Below are 22,735 nucleotides of genomic sequence, written 5' to 3' on the forward strand. Positions count from 1 at the left end.
ATAGTATAAACAAGAAAAAATGTTTTCACTCTTTTTCTTTTTCTTTAGTTATTAAATTCATTAAAAAAATCATTCAGCATAGGAGACAGTCATCTCATACTGCCTGTTACAAAACGCATTAACTTACATACTCATCCTACTGAAATACAGGAAATAGAAAAAAAAAAAAAACAACCCAAAATGTTCTTTAGGAAGCTGCTCTTTCATTCTTCTTTTACATCACTGCAGCCTTGGGAATTCCAGTATTCAAGCTCTAATAACTACTTTTGCTTTCGAAATTAAAATATAAACATCATGCATGCAGCTGGGCACCTAGAACACCGTGGGCAAACCTGGGCAGCAGGTTTGGAGAACTGAACCTTGAGCATGAGCTGCAATTATATTTCCCTGGGTAATCCAAGACGGTGGCATTGCCCCTGCTGCCTTAAGAAAGGGCACAGCTTGCTTGACCATGCTGCTCCCACAAAATAGGTCGGGGCTGCTGTGCGAGAGGCTGCCTTGAAATGAATCCAAAGTGTGAATTCTCTGTGACAGGTTGTGGCATCTGGGTGACTCAGCCAGCCTCTGCGCCCGAGGCTGTTCCACCCCAAGATGTGATTTTGTTAAGTCACAATTTAAGTAGACTTGGGTCTCGTTAGCAGTGGTGATGGACCCCATGAAGGAAAACCAAGGTGGCATAGGAAATTATGTCAGTTCATTATCAGCTCTGAAAGGGGGGAAAATTACATCTGTCTTCTTCAAACTTAGATGACCCTGGTCCTTCAGAAGGGAGCTGGCAATCCAGCCTCTAGCAGTGTGTTCATGCCATGCCTCATCACCTGCTAATTTTCACAGCAAAGCCACAACCCACAGCATGACTCAAGGTGACCCAAGCCATCACCAACAGACAGGATCTCCAGCTGGACATCTACACTAGTGTCCAGTGGAGAGCAGCATGCTGGGGGCATTGGACACGTTGTCAGCCCAGACGCAGACATACATAAACCAAATCCTACTTGCTTCATGTTAAGTATTACTGCCAGAGCCTGTCAATGCAGACGGCTCATCGAGCCAAACTGACCGGCTTTATAAGACAGAATAATCTTACAGCTACAACGAAAACATTTTCTCTGGTTCCAAAACATCCACCCCAGCCTGACGTGGACATTGAGGATTAAAAAAAAATTGAGTAGAAAGACTAAAAAAAAAATTGGTAGTGCATTTAAATATTTACATTAGCAATTGAGACATAGGTCTCTGTTTTTGTATTTTTTGCAATGCCTTGGACCAGTGGTTGGTGGCTTATCTGTCTTCAGCTGGCTGTACCTTCTGAAGAAATTTCTTAACTGTCCCTGAAACAAGTTTGCTTCCTGAAGGGTAAAACCAGACACTCAGCACCGTGTGTTAATAAGGTTGAAATACAGAGGGAAAAGGAGGAGGAAGAAGAAAGGGAAAGAAATACCTAACAATCTAGTGACTGCAAACAGACCAGCCTCATGGAAAAATATTTTTATATTTCCTTGAAAGCTAATTGAAGATGCTACGGCATCACGTAGGAGGGTTTGCTGAGTACTTAGACACAGGCATCAAGGAGCCCTTCCAAAATTGAACACAAACTGTTCTGCAAAGGCTAACCACATCAGCCTCCAGAGGTGGTGCTGCTTCCTAAGGGGTTGTCTGCAACAGGGAAGTACATGGTCACTGTAGTGGTTGTGGAATGACACCTTAGCCACACTATGTGTATTCCATGTGTAGAAACACACACCCAAGAATAGCTTCCCTGGAGACATCCATGTTCCAGAGTAAGAAGCTATCCTAGAGTAAGAACAGTATTGTCACTTCACACCCAACTTTATTATAGATTAACTTCCCTGTGTGCTCAAACCATCTTTTGGGAATAATTTCTGCCCTTTCTTCCCCGCCCTTTCTTCTGGGCACCAAACAGAAACTGTGAGAGCTCTCGGTGCCAATTTTAGGTGCTAGTTTCCCAAGGCCATTGCACTCTATAACTCCAGGCTCTGCATCCCAACATCCTTTCTTCCCACTAGGCTGTGGCCGTGTACAATCAAGGTATCAGTAAAACTACGGCTTGTTTTTAAGTCTACAAAGGTACCTGCCATTCCTTTAGCCCACGAAAAAGCAAGTGTAATGAAGCATAGACATTCATGCCAATGGACTTAAGTAACACAGGGAAGTAAATCAAGACATCCTTCTGCTACTGGAGGAAAAATAGATAATTTTTTAATTTCCTTTGATAAATTGTTTTCTGTTAATTAACATGTTAAAAGTATCATTTTAACACTGTTCCCCTAATAAACCTTTGGGGGTAAAAAACACTCTCCCAATTCAGTAGGCAGACTTTTCTGGCAGCATCTTTTATAAAAGAACCTAACTCCATAAAAGGTGATTTATTTGATCAGCCATGTCTAGCGGTGGTTCAGGATCAGTTAAGAGGCGATGTTGTCCCATAGTTCAAGCTCTGGGGCTTTGTGAGAGCCAGGGTCTACCCCTCACCACACCACATCTTGAAAACAAGTTACAGGTTTGCTTTATTTCATGTGTAATAAAAAGTCCTTAGGGCTTACTATGTTTTTGTTCAATGTCTCCCACAACACAGATTTGGCTCATCTGTGGGTTCTTTAAACTACCATAGCACAAAAATCCATAAGAATAAAAGCAGCCCCACAGAGCCCTAACTGTAGGAATGGCACTTTTATTCCCCATCAGATACCTCAGCATCTCTAGCAAAAAGGAGAGAGTGGAATGAAAATAACAGATATCCATCTACCTTCTAAAAGCACAAATAGATTGGGACTTGAAAGAGAGCTCTGGTGCTGCGTCCAAGTATTGCTAAAGATGCAGCACCATGGGTCACCCAAATTTCTGTGCTTAGCCCCCGACCTGACAGCTCACCGTTGGCTTGCAAAGGGCGAGGGCCATTTCTCTTCAACGTGACTATTTCAGAAGACCTGGAAGCAGCCCTCTTTCCAAAGCAGTCAGAAGGGAGGGGAGGATAATGTCAGCAACTGCTTCCCTGGCACAGGGGACCATAGGCAGCACAGCTGTTCTTTTTGGAAATGTCAGAGAGGTAAAACAAAAGTGCCGAGGGAGTTGCCATCGGTGGACGGCACAAGAGGTGATTCTGGAATAATGCTTCACACAGTCATAATCTTTTCCTGAAAACATTGCTCAGGAAGCCCAGGTCTGACTAACCTTGCAAATAGCAAACACCACTTGAAAAACAGACATGTAAATTATAAGGATCCAGTTTCCCTGTTTCTCTCTGACAAACAAGAGTTACAGGCATGTCTCAGCGCAGATGTTGCAGCTGATATAGCCCTATATCAGCCCTCTCCTGCCTGGTCACAGCCATGTCCAGGGAAAGTCAGCAGGAGGATTTCAGGCCGTACCCATGGCTCCATCTCTCTCCCTTCATCTGCCCCCTTTGCAAGCCGCCCGCCATAGGGAAGGTCCATGCAGGGCCAGTCGTCCCATCAGCACCCACAGAAAATAGCGAAATGCTGTCCCTCTGCGGGAAGACACACACCTTTGGAGGCAAAACACGGTCTCAAGGTCATTTTGAAATCCTGCTGATGTATGCCCTCGCAGCCAGCCATGGCAGCTCTCAGATGGACATGGGCTGCCTCCTGTCCTCCTTGGTGCCCAGGGCCTCCCCAAGTGGGAGAACGGGGACAGAGGGAGGGAGGACTGTCATACAGTGCCAGATCTATCCCACCCTTGAGCATTGCCAGGAGATGGGGAAAAAAATGGCACAGAAGCTTTTTGAATGGAGAAGACTCAAACCATAAGCCCTGAATTTCCCTGCAGCCAACAGAAAAAATGCAGACCTGAACCCTCCACTTCCTCTTGCCTGGGACACTGAGGTGAAATGGAGGCGTCAAAATGACTCCTACTTCATCCCCATCACTCTGGTCAACCAGAGGTGTGGTGAGAGGGAACCAGGATTTGTCCCTAGCTTACAGCCACACCGTTCAGCTTCTTCAGCAGTTTATGAGACAGACAGCAAGTCCATTTACCCCTAAACCCCTTGAAGCCTTCCGTGGTGATGTGGATGACCCTTACAAGGGCTAGCTTCAACGCTGGAGACAAACAAGGACCTTTCTGCACCCTTGCCCTTTAGCTGCAGATCTGTCCATTCAGTGATGGGTCACTGTTTTATCACCAGTCCTGCTATGCTCCCAAAACCATCCTGCTTCAGAGGGACTTTCTGGTCAGTGTTAAAGTCACGGATTTTGTGTCTGCCAATGCAAGGAGATAAATTTCAACAACCAAAATAAACCAAACCAAACAAAAAAACAGGAGAAAAGTCACAATTTTGTAATCTCTGTTGTCACGCAGCTACCATGGTCACAAGGGACAGGAGAAGTGGAGTCTGAGGTTTTACAAAGCTCCCACACCAGGGGAGTGTTCTTTTCGAGCGAGGGGGAGGTTGTCGCAGAGATTGCAGAAGTTGGAGTCCATGACATTTTGTTTGTATTGTTTCAACTCATTCACCCACACACCCTCAAGGGATGTTCTGTTTTTTAAAATTGCTGTTTCTGCTAAAAACCTCATGGAGTGAACCAATGTGGTTAGACACTCCTTTCCCCCAAATATTTTTTTGGATTTCTACTATTCTATTTCTCCGCTATGTAGGTGTAAAAGATAGAAGTTTGCCCATGTACGCAAAACCTCATTTTCTTCCTAATTACTTCCAATGAAATTCAAGAGACTAATTTGCTGAAGTCAGTGGAATGATATCTGCATAGAACTTACCTAAGTGAGGATAAAATCAAGCACATTAATACTATTCTTTACATTACTTCTTCCATCTTCCATAACTTCCTCTGTCAGAGTACTGGAATAGCAGATAGATTAACATCTAGAGAGGAGGTCTTTGACCCAAACAAATCAACTAGGTAAGAGGGTTGAATGATATAGGGGAGAACTTACGACCCCTGTTTTCTTGGCTTATTTTATTTTCACTGTTTGTAGTGGGTTTTGTAGGACAATTTGCAACTGTTTTAAGGATTTCAGTCCAGGTGGTAATTTAACTAGGCAGAGGATCGGTTGATGAAACTCTGATTAGGTGTCAGTTCTACAACCGAGCTATTTCACGGCCTGGCTTAACCTGTGTTTAGTCTAACCGATAAATGTTTAGTTCACCAAGACTGCTGACGTGAAGTTAATGTAAAGAGAGTCTCACCAAATGTGGTCAATCCATAAAGCTTTCTTTGTTTTTAGCCTCCAACTCCGCAAGTTTTGCTGAAGTTAAGCTCTGCAGCTGAAATTTACAATTTACTTGTACATTAATCCATAAATTTAAAATAAGAAGCATAACCAGCTCAGAGTTTTGCCGTGCTGCAATAGTGCAAGGCGATGGAAGACACATGGCTTGGCACGCTCAGCACCGTTGGAGTTAACCACAAGGGTCCTTGACAGATCAAGTCAGCCAGTTTCTCTCTTTCCCTTCCCTCCTTACTCTCCTTGAACAAGACAAGATGCTCCAGGGAATAGCCCTTTCACAGACTATTTCACTATTTCACGGTGTGTTTGGAGACAATGGAAGGGAGCAGACAGGGTCTCACCACCGCTACAACAAGGAGGACAGGGCTTGTGCAGCCCCAGCAGAAGGGTCTATCCATGGACTGATTGAACTTACCAGCTTCAAGTAACTTTGAAATTACGGATGGGTTACCACAGTTAAATCCAGGACTCTGGGCATTTACTGCAGTGGTTACAATGGAGTCTGTCTCCAAAAGCACCTTATATTTTTAATTCAGTTCAATTCTCCTTCACCAGACACAAGAAACATGTTGCCATCATGTCGTGTGGTGTTCAAGGCCACACTTCCCTAATAACCTTGATCCCTTGGTGCTGCTGTACCGAGCGGGGCAGAAGTGTGGGAGAGGCAAGAGCAGAGGTGTAAAGAAAACAGGAATTGAGCGGAAGCAAGGGAAAGACAAAGATTTAGGGTAGCCAGGAGCAGCCAGGTGGAAAATGGCTAAAGAAACCAAAACACAGCCTGGCACTGGTGATGACAGAGACTGAATGAGCATTGCAAGTCACATCAAAGGAACCAACAGAAAGATTCCCATTTAAAGAGTTCCAAACCTGCATCTTCTCTCAAAACATATAGGGCAGAAGCAGCTGATTCACATTTGGCAGGTAGCATCAAGAGAGTTTATGTAACACTGCAAAAAGATAAGCACCTATTTAAGAGCAAACTGTTATTTTTACCCAACACGCAAGCAAATCAAGCTATCTCATCACAGATAAAAAACCTTCATGCTGTCAGCTGTGAGTTCTTTTGGTGTTGTAAAGCACCACAGGGCATAAAATCACTACGGTATTTTCTTGCGTTGGTTGTCAACCTCTATTTGCTGGGGATTTGAAAAACAGAGGAGACACGAAGCACAGGAAGATCTGAACAACAATTAGCAGAGCTTAACAAAAAGCAAGGAGGCCATCACAAATCTGGGAAATGCATTTTCTCTTTAAGATAGAGACTGTTAACCTCTGCAATACTGAGTTAGCAAAAATATGAGGGATGTAACTAAGCATCTGCTGAAGAAGAAGGGAAAGGGAAGGGAAAGAAAGGAAGAAAGAAAGGAAGACAGGCAGATTGTGTTGTGAAGTAGTTGGAACAGGAGCAAATGCATTTTGGGGATACCTGGTAAGGGTCACAGTTCATAAGCTCTAGAAGAGGGTTACTTGGTCTTGGTCTCCCTTTATAAATTTCTTTTGTTCACTTGGGTCATGGTACTATTATTCAAGCCTAGATTACAAAAAATGGCAGATCTGTGGGACTTTGCATTTATTTGCTTTGTCAGCTCAACATATTAAGTGCAAGTTTATATGTGCGTTATATATCTTATTAAATGCTCTGTCCTGTTTCGGTCTATTCTCTTCTGATTTATTTTGAACTCAAAGACCATAACTGTAAGTGCCTTCAAACCTACAGACGCTTAGACCACTGGGGAAAGGGCAGAAAAAAAGTGAAACGCAGCAACCATTACTGTCCAACCTGATTACACTCATGCCTTGGAAGGGTAGAACAAGAATGTACTGGAATTTAATCTCCTCTGAGGGAAGAAACTGGAAGCAACATGTTTGCTAGAAAAGACACACACTCGAGCCACTAAAAATCAACAAGATATGCAAAATTTAAAAGCAATTTAAAAATGGACATTGAGAAAATGTACCGACACAGCACTAAGGAAAATACATTTGCATGGCCATACCCTTGACCCAGGACAGCAGAGAGCAGGTGGGAAGCAGATGTGGAGAGCACAGCGCGTCCCCAGCACTGGGGGCTGTGAAAGAAGGGCCCAGGTGACAGCAGGGGGAAGGAGGACGGCGTGGGTTGCAGTAGCCACCTCTGGGTGCCCTGGGTGGCAGGATCTTCTCAGCATTTCTAGGCTGATTTACTAATATTACTAGTCTCAATATTGCCATCACAGTCTGGGTTGGGGCAAAGTAGCAGCAACTGACATTTTCAACTATGCTCATCCCCACCACACATCCCAATGACAACTGTAACCGCAGCAGTGCCGAGAGCAAAAAGGAAACTCCAGAGTATACATGCTGCATTTGGGAAAGAATTGTATTCTTCCTTTCTCCAGCAGTGCCATCATCCTGCTGTAATTACAAACCAGGTAGTGATGCTCAAAGGAGAGATGTGCCAGATGTTTAAACCAGAACCAGTGGCGAGGCTCCTTTGGGAGCTTTCAAGGGCAAGTTACAACCACATCCTGGGATTCCCGCTCCCACTGCAAAACCTGTTTGGCGAAGGGCTGCGTTGCAACATGTGCTCTTCATATAGAGCGCTTATTTCTGACTGTAATTTAGCCTCTTGGCAGGAGATGCTTATACATATCAAGCGAAACAGCCTTGCTCATCCATATCAACCTACACATCCTCATATAGTAGCAGCAGCACAACGTACTCTCTGCTTCCAGTAGTCTCCTGTGGATCACAGGACAGATTTGGTTAATCATGCCCATCTCCTCTCCATAAAAGCCTGCTCCATGTGGGATGTTTTCTGGCCTTTCATACTGTTGAGTTACAAAATCCACAAGTGAAGGGGTCTCTGCGGATGCTCCTATGAATCCATCCCACTACTCATTTTACATGGGAAGGAAGGTTGAAAACAGTGAGACACCACCAGTGCTAACTGAACGTTAAAAATAACATATAACAGTAATGTTTATCACATATGGGAGGAGAAAAGAAAACACCTGAATTATGCTTTCAAAAATAGGACTGTCTGTTCTTAATAAAACACAAAACATAACGAGGCCATCAGTCTACCAATCTTACCAGTTCACTAGATTCTGCACAGGAGAGAGGAAGCACAGGAGAGAGGAAAATACAATCCTTAGAGCATGTCAGATTCCCCTCGTCCTCTGTTTAAGAGGTTACTAAATTATTGAAATTCTACATTAAGGATATATTAAACACTGTCTAGTGAAAGATGCAATGCGTAATATAGAGAGAGGTGTAAGCTTCCCCATGCGTGCCCATGAAATGACTCGCTGACCTAAAACACTAGCTTCTTGCCAACGTGATTTCAAGAGAGTTGAGGAGGGAAAAATAGGTCCTGAAGTAATACACTGATGATCAAATGTTGTAGCAGAAATTTATACCACTAAGGAATTTTTATGCATTTATTTTACATTATTTAGGTAAATAACATGCAGTGAGTTAGTAAAAGAACAAATAGAAAATGAGTATGGCTCCAACAACTGCAAATATCTCGTCTTAACCTGGCTTCATGCCATGTGCCACAGCAGTGTCATGAAGCAAGACAACTCCACAAGGACAGAGGAGTCAACGGTGATTATTTCCTCCTCAGCCAGGTATCCGTTATACTCAGCTCAGTGTCTTGATGATGAGAAGAGAGAATGAATACCAGAGCAGATACAGTCAATGCTACGCGTGATCGTTATAAATCTGATTGTCTGCCTGTACTGCTGAGAACAAGACTAGACTTTATCAATAAAGTTTGATGCTGCTGCCAACAGAACTTCGACAGAAAGGAGACAGAAACTTCCTAGAAATATGGCTTAACTTGCCCACTGTTACAGTCAGCCTCTTTTCATTCATATCAGGAGGACATGTTGTACAATACGTAGAAGTTACAGATGCGTCACAGTTCCTTCTCTTTGTGGAAAAGTTGTATGGCATCTGTTTTAATCTCCAGTCATTTCATTAGGCTGCTCCTGAACTTGCTTTAATCTATATTCAGAATCTGTTGTCAATTAATAAAGGATATGAATGAATAAAGCATGTTCCAGAGAGAGCCCAAGGATTCACTGGCTAAATTCAGTCTTCACCAGCTGCAACTTTGCTGAGGCCTAGGAGTGAATTCAGCTTTCTAAGATGTTTTAAAAAAAAGTTCACATTCTTAATCCCAAAACAGAGTTCAGCTCCAAGCCAGAAATCCTTTGGTGGCAGTGGGGTTTTACTCGTGACACGTCATTGACTAACAGATCCCTCCACTGAGGTACCAGTTCAATACAGAGGGACCAGCCTGGACCCTCCTTCTGAAGTAGGAAGCCCCAAGCAGCCATCATGCTGTCACACAGCCTACGCTGTTAGTCCAACGTTGCCAGTGATGTTGCTACGAAACCTCTGGGTTTGCGCCCTGTGCTGTTGGCATCCTCGTGTACCCGGTCACTACACAGCTCAGGGGAGGGGCAGTTTGGACACACACAATGCAGAAAATGAATTCTAGTTCCTGAACAATAGCTCTGCTCGTGGAGAAGGGCATGAAACACAGCTGGCTGCTCTGTGGTTTGGGGACCTTGAAGGCAGATTCCCTCAAAAGGTCAAGAGTCTTAAAAAAAAAAACAAACAAGACAACCCTCAGACCTAGTAGTCTGCATCTCTACGGTGAAATGAGCTGCGCTGTGCAGCTGATCTCAGAACCAGTATCCAGAGCAGGACTTAAGCTATGGCAGGCGTAAGAGCTCTGCAAGAGCAGTGTTCATCCTCGCATTGCAGGACAGCCCAGTTCTGCCAGATTTGTCAGAGAAACAGCTCAAGGAAAAATATCCTTGTCACGCTGCCAGTGCCAGTGCTAAACTAGGTTAATTGTCAGAGAGATGCGGAGGTCGGCCAAACTTGCAGCATACGGCCTGTGTGGCTTAATGTCAGACGAGAAATGAGAGTCTGTCGCTTGTCAGCAACCACCGACCTCCAGCAGCTTCCGTCACCTCACTCCGTCCTCCTACCCTGCCAGCACTGCTGGTGCTTTGCTGTCTCTGGTCTCCATCCGAAAGTGGATCGCTCATTGTGAAGCATTCTCCGAGCGGGACAAGGTTTGCCCCCTCTGTGCTCCCGTTACGTGGGCAAGGCATGCGAGCGCACTTCTTTTGAGCAGCCTACTCAAAAATCAGACACGACTGAGACATAACTCATTCATGAAAAGAAACCTTTCTGCCAACCATAATTGTTGCATCGCCTTTCCAGCTTGGCGGGGTTTCACTTTTTTTGGCTGGCTCAGGTTTTACTTTTGGCAACAAAATGTATTTGTTAAGCTTGACCCTGGCCAACGTCAGCCTTTTCCAAAGGTGTGAGAAGGCTCCAGCCATGAGAAAACATTCCAGCAGAGTAAAAGGTCTAATTCTCATCTCAGTTGCATCTAGGTAGCTGTGAATGGAGTAAAGGCGAGTTTCATGCGTGCTCAGAAGGAATGAAGTAGGATCTTTCTCAAAGTATAACTGAAATGCCAACTTTTGTTACACACAAAATTCCCAGGCAGAATCAACAAATTCTTAAAGCTCTCAAAGGGTTTTTGGTTTCTGGAGCTGTCCCAGGCAAATTTATTTCTGCACCTAGAATCACAGAGCTGGGGGAAAAGATGCTAACCAGTAACACTTACTCATGCCAGGAAAACGCAGTGTTCTCTAACCTGGGTGGTGGAACCAGGAGGGATGTGCAGGTGGGGAAAGGTACCATCTCTGGGAGAGGGTGGCAGAAGGTGGGGGACAGACCCAGACCCCACCGTGCTGCCAAGGGGAAAACACTGCACATTTGGCAGAGTGCAATTAGTCCTTGGTCAAAGAGTGACCAGACCCAGACCAGTCATGGTTAATAGAAATAGAAATGAATACTTTCTGCTGCACCTCCTATGCTAGCAACCTGGTGTCTATCAAACGCTCCTGAACACAACACCTAATGTATTTAGCAAATTCACTTTGGGCACCTCGACACCATGCGTTTAGACTACAGCTCCTCCTGTACTTTTAGGAATAACACTGTATATTTGCAGTTTACCTACATGAGCTTCTGCCTGGGGGCTTTCAGGCCACAGTCGTACTAAGATTTCAAGCTTTATTGTGCAATTCTAAAGGCTGGAAATACAAAGGGAGAAGAATGACAGAGGCAAGGTCAAGGCATGAGAGAGGAGGGGAATAAACAAAGTTAAGGACCAGAAGAGGTATGAAGCAGAGGACAGGAGGGGAAGAGCAAGCAAGAGGGCTGGTGGAGTAGGGTTGGACACAAGGCAGTGAGGGGAAAGTCTGGGGAAGTGACATTAGCTGTTGCTGGAGATTTTGGGAGAGATCTCAGAAGTCTGAAGGCAAACCAGCTCCTTGGAGGATCTGCTGCCCTTGCAGAGCGCTTGCAGAGAAACAAAGGGAGCCTGAGAATGCCCTCTGCCTAGTGCTCCCCTGCACCAGGGTATCTGCTCAGGCTTGATATAATAATATTGAGAGCAGAAGCTTTCCCAAAGGTGATACTGGGGACAGGGGACAGGAAGAGTCAGGAACTAAGACTGTCTTTCTTGCTTCCATGCAAGATGTCAGAGTTTGCCACGGTTCCATCCTGGCCCCTTTGAGAGGCTGTGGCATAGGGGTGAAGCTAACGGGCAGCCCTTGATGCACCCATGCCTTTCGGCGTTAATTCACCTCAGTTCTTCTTTCCCTGAGAGGCACCCTATTCTAGTACACGGGAAAAGACCCTTCGCATTTTATCTGAGCGTGCTTTGTCCTGCACATTTAATGTAGATATTCTAAACATTTCCTTTATACTTTCATTCAAGAATCTTTCCATTCAAGCTTTGCTTTCCAACACTTTCAGCTTTAATTAACCTCACAGCTTAGCTCCGACACAGATTTCCATACACGCAGCTTTGCACAGAGTAAGGAGGCCAACACGTGGCTCTCGTGGTGGACTAATACACGAGCCCAAAAGGTGCTCCAGGCTCATCAATTTTGTCATGAATAATGCATGCCCTGCGCTCCCCAGCCTCTGTGCAGCTAATTTCACACGGACAGACTTGAAGCCAGACACAAGTTTCCCCACTGAGTTGAACAGAAATTAAAGAAGTTGGCCACACAGTTAAGCTCAGTGCTGGAGGGGGGGCGGGAGGCTGCACCTAATAGCTTGAGATAAACTGTTCTTAGTGTAAAAAAGATGTGCCCGAGGACACTAGAAGACAGATGGTGCTTGCATCTCTTCTTTTTAAATTGAATGAAGAGAGAAACTAGATTTTACTGGCTATTCCAACCCAAAGTGCTGTTTTGAAATTTAAGAGCGTAGTTATTGTATAAAAGTTATATGGGGAAACTTGATCCAGTTAATTTGGTGAGATCCCTTTGACTGTTTCATGTAAAACCCAAGAAGGGTAAGAAAAAAAGAAGTCGTTTTTGCATGCAGGAATAGGCTGCGCATTTCACTATAACAAACAACAGATTTTAAAACAAATGTCTCGATTCAAATGAGTGGGGTGAATCTCGCTGGTGGATTACCAGCGGTGACTACGGCCAGGAGCTGTTCAATCCTTGGAGGGATGCAGTGCCAGCAAGGGTGGCTGCCACCAGCTCCCCACTACTTGACCTGTGCTCAGCACACATGATGCCCAGCACCCTCCTGGGTGCTCGCGTGGTCTGCATGGCCATGTGCTGAAGGGGGATTATGTTGGAAACCACCCCATGCTTTCCATGTGACTGAGGTCCTCAGAGGGACAAGGTGAGGTTAGTCAATGCCTAATCTTGCAGCCTTCTTCCCTCATAATTTTATTTCTAAGTGGCTCATTGAGCTCAAAGAGCAGAAGATCCTATTGAGAGATACCCCACTGCACAGGTTCTGCTTTGAAGTGAGAGGGATAGTGATAGCATCCCTTGGTGTCAGCAGTGCCACCAGGTCCTCATCCCCCAGGAGAACCTCCTGCACACCTTGTTTTTAACCGGGGGCAATAACACACCCTGACTCAAAAAAATGCTTGGGCAAGCATTTCCTTTCTGAAGATATTTTAGATAAGAAAGAAAGAGCAGACGGCTGTCAAAGCAGCTTTCCAGGGATATAAAAGAGAAGGCATGGACCCTGGACTGGGGTCTCCTCAAGACCCATGTAGACCTTTGCAATGCCAAGAACTGTTGGGCTGGTGTGGCTATATCCCACGCCCTCCCAGAGGTTCCTCGAGGAAGACCTCACAGATTTCTTTTGTCCATCTGCCAGGTGTTTCTGTGGGCTTCTCCTCAGGAGGGAGCACCCTGGTTTACCATGGGCTGCTCTTCATGATTTGGTTAAAAGCAAGGACAAGAAGAGCATCTGTGCTGAGATCTTTGCTGGGGGCAGGGGAGGGACAACAGGCAATGGTCAGGGAAGTGGTTTTATTGCAGGTAACGGTGTCAGGAGATATGTATTTGTTTGCTGACAGTACCTATAATCATCAGACTGCTAATAGAAAGCTAAAAATAGTAGTACCCAACATCTGTCCCATCAAGTGCCACTACAACACATCCACACACTTCTCTTTCCTACCTGCATGACACCCAGCTGAAGTGCAAAGGTCTGACACAGCCTTTCCCCAACTTCATTTCTCCTCTTCAACTCTTCTAAAAATCTCCTCTTTATTTCTTAGACGGATTCCAGAGCCTGCATCTCCAGATGGGCTTTGGGCTATACTGTAATCCCTATTCCCCAAGCTGCTCATTCCGCACTTACGAAAAAAAAAAAAAATACCCTCAAACTTAAGCAAACCCCGCCAATGCAACACAAACAACCTAACCTTTGTTTGAACAGGGTAGAAGGGAAGAGACGGGCTGTGTGAGAGGGAGGGCAGTGTGAATCCCAGCGCTCTTACTCTTTCTCTTGTACCGGCACCAGTGATGGTAGCTATGTCCCCGATGGTCCTCCAGCTCTTCCTTTGCCGCTCACACCCCCGCCAGCCCCCTCCTCCCCCTCGGCTGGTATCTCTGGTGGCTGCCAGCCAACAAAATAATGAGTCCTGACCGAGGCCAGTATTTGTACTGGCCAGCAACCAAAGATAGTGTGATAATTAAAAAAAAAAAAAAATATGTTTTCCGCCTACTACAGTCTAGTTTCGAGCCATGGGGCAAGCCGTCAGATATGCCTACAGGCAGCGGGGGCTTTCCAGTTGCCTGTGGGGAAGGATTTATGAAGCTGCCCCTGTGGGGCTTGGGGCACAAAAGGGCCGGGGCAGTAAACCTGTGCCTCCACCTGCCAGGCTGCCCTGGACACTGGTGCGCACGCTTTCCCACTCACAAAACTTTGCATGAAAAGCATCCTGCGTGCAAGTGCCTGAGCAACCAAAGTAGCAACCTGTAAGTCATAACGTTTGCATCAACGGATCAAACAGGACTGAAAACAGTATTTCTCTTTTTCTTTCAACTGCTGCTATTAGAGAGGACCTTGAATCCATCCCACGGATTAGTGCGTCAGTGCCTTGTGCAGCAGCCAGCAGCAGCCAGAGGCATCGAATACACGCGGAGGAGGAGGAGAAATTCCTGAAACGAGCTCAAACTGCCTGGTGCCCTTTTGGATTATGTCAGCTCCAGCAAATTCTGCTTCCCGCTGACCCGGCCAGAGGCAGAGCGGTACAGGAGGTCCTGAGCACCGGCTCCTGGTGCCAGGTAGCATGCAGGGCTGGGCACCGGGGAGGGGACCTGCACCTCCCATTGCTGACAACCGAAGATGCACGTCCAAGCCCCAGCCCGCACCCGCTCCACTAAGCACGACTGCCGACATCCAGCAAGACTAACATCTCTGTGGGTTAGAAGGCTAAATAAAGATGAGACGAATAGCTACCGTACGGCATAGCCCTTTACCCTGGGAGAATCAGTGAACCCGAATTCTCCGAGAAAAGCAAGTAGGTTGCGCCTGCGCCTCTGCTCTGATTAATCTCATCAGTTTGTTTTCCTGGAAACTAGATGTCCCAGATGCCATTGTTTCCATTATAAGTGTTCATCTGCTCTGTTTTGAGCTTGATTGCTCCTGTAGCCTGCTTGGCTTAACTGTATTTTTGTTTGTTGGGGTTTTTTTTGTTGTTGTTTTTTTTTTTTTAAATTAACATTCTTTAAAAAAAAAAAAAAAGCCAGTAAATTAAAATGAGGGCATAGCTGCAACCCTCAACACCAGATTTGTTAAGTGTTTAAAAACACCTATGGCATACAGAAATCCTGAGCTGTTGTACGCAGCGTGACTGAATTATTAATAGCCGCCATGCATATCACACAAGAATTTCAAAAGGGGACTTTGTGTTTCTGCAAAACACTGCTATTTTTGTCTGACAGTAGAGACAAAATCATTTGGAAATTAGTCTCATTGGTACTAATCACAACCGTTACTAAAACATTCCCACTGTAGACACAATACAGTCATTTTTCATTTTTGAGCAGAGTTAGCCATTTCATTCATCACCTCAAGGAAGATCTTAAGAGTTTACAATTTGTTAAAATAAAAACAAAACATAATTAATTAAAACATACTGAAACAAACGTCTGTTTCTAGTGATAAAACCCTTATTAACTAGTACAATAACATTTAAGCACAAATTAAACTAGCATCATTTACAGATGATACCATAGAATATTTGTTTTATGGGTTGGAAAGATCAGCTATGGGGTTGTTTGAGGTGGGTGTTATTTTTTTAGAACGTGAAGATACACGAATGGATTGCTACATTTAAATTTGCGTTACAGAGAAAACAACGTTCTGCTGTGGGCAAGAACAGAAATACGGGGAATTTCTTTCCTGTCTCAAGTGAATTATTTCTGGTGAAGGGCTTCTTCAGCGTTTTGCTACAGGCATGCAGCTTTACACACAGAACATTATACATGTACACACAAAGAGCGCTCTACTGGGGGTGTCTATCCTGATGCCCTCCTCTGTGCCCACCTCCTCTTGCAAAGCTATCTATGGAAAGTAATGACAAGACACAGATTCAGAAATGGGGGGAGGGGAAGAAAAGCAAACACAAACCCAACAACCACCGAAAACGTCGGCACAGAAAAGCGAGTTGATAAGGAAAAAGGCACTCAGTATGTCTCAGCTGCTTCCAAAGCAGAAAGCGATGGGGACGTACTGCTATTATTAGCCCTCCGGATGGGAAGCAGCTAGTTCGCAGCACGGTTCGAAGCTGTTGGCAAGACAGTGAGGGATTTTCTTTGCACGTACGCACACGCACAGACACACAGGCGGACGGACAGACTCCCCCCCTCCCCCCAAAAAAAACCCAACTGCTCGTGTTGAGCCCCTTCCCGCCACTCGGGTGAGACAGACAGACAGACAGAGAGCACGACGCCGGCGCGACTGTGCGTACTCACAGCTCGGAGTACAAGAAGTGCAGGTTGCCCACATTGTCTATGTAGTTTGCAGGACTTAGCCAAGGTAGGACCAGTAACAGGAGAGCCTTCATTTTCAGTGCAGGGCCGGCACTGCTGCTAGGTTTCCTCCTTCCAACTGTCCCTCTGTGCTGGTGGGACACACAACGTGAAGCTTTTGTGCCAGCCAAGCCCCTTCTAAGCGAGCCTTCCCATTTCAACACAAGGGCAGCACATTAGGAATCGAGCTTAAATCCCTTAAACGAAGCTACACTGCAAAAAATCATTGACCTGTAAGAGGATTACTCGATCTGACTCTCGGATGGGTAGATGTGAGGGTTTAGGGACAGCACAGCGTGGTTGGCGAGACAGTGACTTATGCTGCAGAGGAGAGCGATGCTCTGGGAAGAGACCTGCCTCCTGCAGGATTCAGAGTGGTTCTTCAGAGGCAGCTGGTACGTTTACATCACTGCCCACAAGCAGATGGGTTACGAGCTAAACTGCATCACGGAAGGGTGTAGCTGTCTGACAAGGGGGGGAAAAAATACCCCCCGTGGAGTTTTGAAGCAGGCGATATCAGAAGACCACACCTTTTTAAAGTAAAACACCGCAAAAGATCACAGCCAACTGCTGGCTGTTCACATCCCTGCCTGAATTCCCCAAATCCAGTCAGATGGTTTTGTGCAAACATAAATCATGTAATAAATCAAGGACATATCTCTTCTCAGTTGGCTTTTTTGGTTGTTTTTTTTTTTTGAAGGATGCAAAAGCAAACATTTTAAATAAGGATGCTTCTAATGGACTACTCCGTAGCAACCGGCGTTAAAAAAAAAAAAAATAAAGTTGCCTCATCAATTACAAAGCATAAAACACAGCAAACTCACCTTGTCCCATCAGTGACCTCTTCTCTGATCGGGGCAAGCTTTCATTTTCTCTCTGAGGACCAGGATTGGTCTGAGCCTGAATCATGCAAGAAATGCGAGGGCTGCCGACTGCCCCGGTGACTCTAGCGGAGTCTACTTTAATTTATTCTCTGAGAACACAGATCACGTTCAGTCGAGATTTCAGATGGGCTGTGAGCCATTCTCGCCGCAGGCACTGGATTGTTTATGATTATTATTTAATTTTTTTTAGTTAGCAAAGTCGCACACTTTCTCTCTCCTTTTTTGATTCACCATAGTCAGAGAGAACAGCATCAGCTCAATCTACTCTGTGCCTGGGCACGCTGGAGCTGGTTCCCAAAGAGCACAATGCCCTTCTCCTCTCCTGCCTGGCCATGAGTTGGGAGGTGGGATGGCGAGGGAGGTTTCTGCATTTCTCAGAATGAAATTAGGCAGAATGCATACCTTTGCCGATAATTAATTAATGCTGCGCTTAAAAAAACATGAAGGTACTGCACAGTCTCTACAAGCATAAGGTTGCAGAAGTCCCCCTTTAGGGGTCAGTCAGAAAGTTCCCTCCTAATTCTTCCCTCAGGTAGGAATACCAGTGAGGTGGCTCTCCCACCCCTGGGAGAGCTGAAACCCCCAGCAGCAAAGGTTGCCCGTGGTTTCCTGCTCCCCTGCTTCTACCCTTTGGCCTTAAGGTAACTCAGCCCTCCACGCCAAGGAAGGAAAATCCATGTCATGAGTGGCAAAGAAGCCGCCCAACCTGTATAGCACTGCCTGGTGCTGCACCACCTTAGAGGCTTTAGGGTTTGATGGGAAGAGACGCCTCTGCTCCGTCTCTCCAGTCTCCTGCTCCCAGGGTTTGCAAAGCTGGGACTTGGTGGGGGAACCCGGCACAGGGGAGGAGGAACAGCAAGAGGCAGCGGGAACACGTTGCTAAGCCAATTCCTCCTACCTCTGGTTGGGCTCAGGCCAAGTGAACCAGAGGCATAGGATCTTGAAGGTCCTGAGGGGAAAATCCAGGCCATGGACATTCAGTAATAAGCACTGGAGTAAAACTTGCCGGGCTTTTAGAGGATCAAATCATGGTTTACAACACTGCAATTCTGCAAGGCATGTATGTGAAGGGTACCTTTACTACCACCTCAAGGACAAGAAACCAAGACACTGAAGTGACTTGTGCATGTCCATGTGGAACAGTCAACACTAGAAATCAGGAATTGTGCTAGTTGTGTGGCTTCAGTGTAAAAACCAAAAATCCAGCTTGCTTATTTATTGTGTGGGAGTTTTTTTCCTGCTGGTTTTATGGCCACAGCTTCATCATCTCAAAAAAAAAAAAAAATGAAGACAAAAGGAGGATCTAAACTACATTAAAGAGCTATATGTATAGCAAAGGGAAAGGGTATTTGCAGTAGGGGCTCAAGATTTTATTGTTGGAATCTGTAGAGGAACATAATCTCAGTGACAACAGCTCACAGCAGACCGTCAGTCCCTTTACCTGCATGACTATTGAAATCTGTATTTGAGGTCTGTCAGAGAAGTACTGACCAAAGGCAGAAAATTCTAAGTAACTTTTTTGCTAATTTTTCCCCTTAACAGCAGAAAGCTAACCTCGCAGAGCACTGCTGGCCTGGAGGCCGCTGCCACCACCTCTTACGCCACGGGCCATGAGACAGCAGCACCCTCAAAAGGGAAAGCCAGGTCCAGAACTGGGTGGGCCAAGGGCACTCAAATCCACAAACACCAAGCCTCTAGCATGTCAAAAGTGGGCTCTTGACCTTTGCAAGGGGTCAAGAAACCCTTTGCCAATGTTTTTTTTATCAGTTTGAGTAATGCAAGAGAGTCACATTTTTTGGTTGGTTAAACCACCATAACTTCAGTGAATATCTTTAGTGAATAAATTCCTCACGAGAACCCAGGTGCTTCAGGAAACGAGGTCTCCAGTTCAAATGGGGCCGTGTTTGAACGGCAGGCTGCAGAGCCATTTCCAGTTAATGGGCTTCAAGACCCAGAAGCCTGCAGCCATGTGGACACACCTCCGTGCTCCGACTCACCAGCCGGCTCACCAGGGATGCTCTGACTCTCAGCACTACCATGTCTGTGAAGGAATGTGTCCCCAGTCCCAGTCTGGAGCCCTGAGCTGGTCACCCAGGGCTTCTTCCGCAACGCACCTAGGAACACAACTCACACCTGAAAACCACAGGGGAAGTCATTTCACTGGACAGAAGATACAGGCCACAAAAAAAAGGCACTTCTTAGACCGCACCTCTCCTCAAATCTGCATTTGTCTGCCGGCAGAAAGCACAGCCCTGAAAGTATCTCTTTACTCTTCTGCCTTCCTTTCAAAAGAAAGAAGATGCAAGACAAAAGCAGCAGCATGTGCTTTCATCCTGCAAAACAGAGGATCATTCATCATCAGTTTTCTCCTTGCAGAGGAACCAAACTGCTCCCTGGAGAGACCTCTCCCAGAGACAGGAGAGCAGGTACCCTGGCCACCAGGAGAGGTAAGCCTGGAGGGGCAGTCCAGCCAGGCAGCTCTTCCACACCGCGTCGGAGAAGCCGGGGCTCTGCGAGCCCCACGGTGCCGTCCACGGCTAAGTGCTCACCTGGAAGAAAGGAGCGCTCAGCTCCAAAGACCAATACCAAACCGGAGTATTTTCTGCTCTATTTCTCATATAGGTCATTCATGATTCAAAAAGGGATTGAAGAAAGGGCAATTATAAAACCCTTAATGTACTACTAAAATATTTATGATAGCTCAGCTTCCCAAAACTCACAGATCTCTCTGGATGACTGAATACACACTTCCATTATGCAGCTAACCACAAGGTATCCGCCCAGAACTGCTAATGATAGCATGAGGTACCTTGAATGCATTCGATTCTAAAAAAAAGAGTGAGATATCATCATATAAATGGCCTAAATTCAGCTCTAAATTCATGATGCTGTAGGCAGTCATTGGGACTGAAACCTATAAATCTTTCTTTACATTAATTGTCAATTTTAATCAGCATTAATTGAAGATACTTTTTGCTGTCCTTAAGAAAAAAAGAGGGGAAAAAAAGGTCTAGCAACAACAACTTACTGGGTTTGGAAATGCTGTTCGAGGTGACCGCGTTGCACGACCTCTGAGCAGTGTTCTGTGAAAGGGCAGCTAACCATTAGCTTGTCCAGGAGGTTATTCACTAGTATGCTGGACTTCCTGCAGGTCTGGAGAATCACAAGCTTGCGGTCCATGGGGCAGAAGTCTTTTTCCACGAGGAAGTTGGTAAGGCAGGCTGTGCAGAAGGTGTGACCACAGAGCGTGTCTAACGGCTGAAGCAGAGGTTGCAGGCAAATGTGGCATATCAGATCATCATCTACTTCTTCGGTGTAGCTGTACAAGTGGTTTTCTTCCGGTAAATGCGCTTGGCCGCAGGTGACACAGAGTGGTGGGGAGCCGTCCTCCATTTCTTCTTCCTTCTGGCTCATAATCAGAATTGATGCAATTCAAAAGAGGGCAGAGGGGAATACCCAACTGGTTTTCTATTGGTGAGAGCCGCAGGGAGGCTTGCGTGCCATCAGATCTGTGGGGAAGAAAGCCGAAGAGTTACGTTCCGGATTGTTTTCTCTTACCGTACTTACAGTATGTGTCTGAATAGTAGTAGCTTAGCAGGTATTAGGGAAGGATTGCATCCCTGGGATGGGAGGGGGAAGCCAAGAAGGGGGTAGAAAAAAAAAACAAAACAGAGTTAACTCTAAGGAGTTCTTTTTTCTTTCATCTAGCTCAATTTACACAATTACTCTCATTGTAAAGAAAGCTATCAACGTAGAGAGAAATACTACAGGTATTTAATGGTTGAAAACCTTAAATTAGCATATAATTGCAGTTCCAGTCAGCTCATTTTGTGGTCACACTACTGGTGCTGGAAAAGCAGCATCATGTGTAGGCAAACGTTGCAGGACTGTGGGCAGAAATATAGGTGAGACTAATGGTTGCTGCCCAAGCCGCCCGCTCAGCCCCGCAGGGGAGAGTAGCAGCTTCACCTAACACACACGAGCATGCAGACACTGTACACGCAGCCGGAGGGAGGACACTCTTGGGGTCATGAGGATTTAGAGCTTGGGACCCTCTAAACCCTCCTCTTCCCACAGCAGCAGTGGATCTCTCTGATTTTCAAAACCATTGAACACAAGACCCCATCTGTTATATTATGCACAATGGTGCTACAGGCAGCACGAATGTATTTGGGGGAGAGCTCAGATCTTCATTGTCTTGTCTCGGGGACCTGGGACCCTGCGTTCAAAGCTTGTCTGCTTACCCTCCCGTGGTGCTGCCCTGGATGCCTCAAGCCAAACAGTTATAACCATCTACTCCAGCATAACCAGCTCAAAACTTCATTTTACTTCCCAAAGCACCAAATACCTCATGCGCTGATGTGAAGTCCACAACACAATGCCAAGTGCTGTATCACTCAAAATTAGGCCTATTCCCTTAATAATTTATATTACAGTGTGTCCCTAACTACAGATCCAATTAGGTCTGGCCAGAGCACCTGCCTGCTGGTATCTTAAAGATGTAAACTCTGTGGGTGGTGGCAAAACTGAAAAGTAATTTGTAGTTTTTACTTGGTGAACCCCAACTGCTCGTTGGAGCACTTATGTCTCATTACGTCTATGCTTATTTTTATATACCGCTTTGAAAATAAACACGAAGATATAAAATATGCAATGGCCTAATTACTACTCTTGCTTGAAAACGTAAATCTCATTTGCCGCTCTGCCGTAACACTGTACCCTTGCTTCCAGCTTGACTTAATTTGCTGAGACAATATGTCAGCCTCAGACACCCACGTTTAAGGGCAAATGAGGGAAAGAATAAAAAAAATCTAATCTGACTATGACAGAGCACATTTTCATATAAAATAAAACCTTATTTTTATGCAAAACTCATGGGCTCTAAACCTGAGAAATTAAACTTTAACATAGCGGGGGGGTTCTGACATAAAGGTAAAATGATATCCCCACTAACTATAACCAGATGCTTAAATGTCAGACATTCACTTTAATGCTTTTCTAGAACTTATTCTTATGTAGCAATTATGCTAAGTGGCTGTATAATAATATTTTTTGCTTGCAAGACTAAGTTCTGCATAAGCTCTGTCTCCTGATAAGCAGTAGCTCCATTTGAATTGAAATCATCAGCTGCTAGAATTCCTGCAAATATTTAAAATACTCTATACTGCGGTAAATGTTGGCTTTTGTAAAAATATTCAATAGAGCTTTATGAACAGCTCTTTAGGAACAAACAAACAT

The 22,735-nt window shown here is 45.3% G+C and overlaps 1 protein-coding gene across 2 annotated transcripts in view; it reads right to left on the bottom strand.

Moving 5' to 3' along the window:
• The window catches only part of LNX1 (ligand of numb-protein X 1), a gene marked incomplete at its 5' end in the record, with an annotated part of 68,965 nt that extends 48,054 nt beyond the window's left edge, over positions 1 to 20,911 (bottom strand). The window contains one exon of one of the 2 annotated variants that reach the window (XM_082482595.1): positions 20,526 to 20,911. In XM_082482595.1, the coding sequence (XP_082338721.1) occupies positions 20,526 to 20,911 (386 nt within the window). Of the gene's footprint in view, positions 1 to 16,556; positions 16,649 to 20,525 lie in introns of those variants that run through there. The other variant, XM_082482596.1, reaches the window with a different exon arrangement.
• Between the last annotated feature and the right edge of the window lie 1,824 nt (positions 20,912 to 22,735).

This window comes from Vanellus vanellus, assembly GCF_965231255.1.
Source record: "Vanellus vanellus genome assembly, chromosome: 4".
In the NCBI taxonomy this organism is placed as follows: domain Eukaryota; kingdom Metazoa; phylum Chordata; class Aves; order Charadriiformes; family Charadriidae; genus Vanellus; species Vanellus vanellus.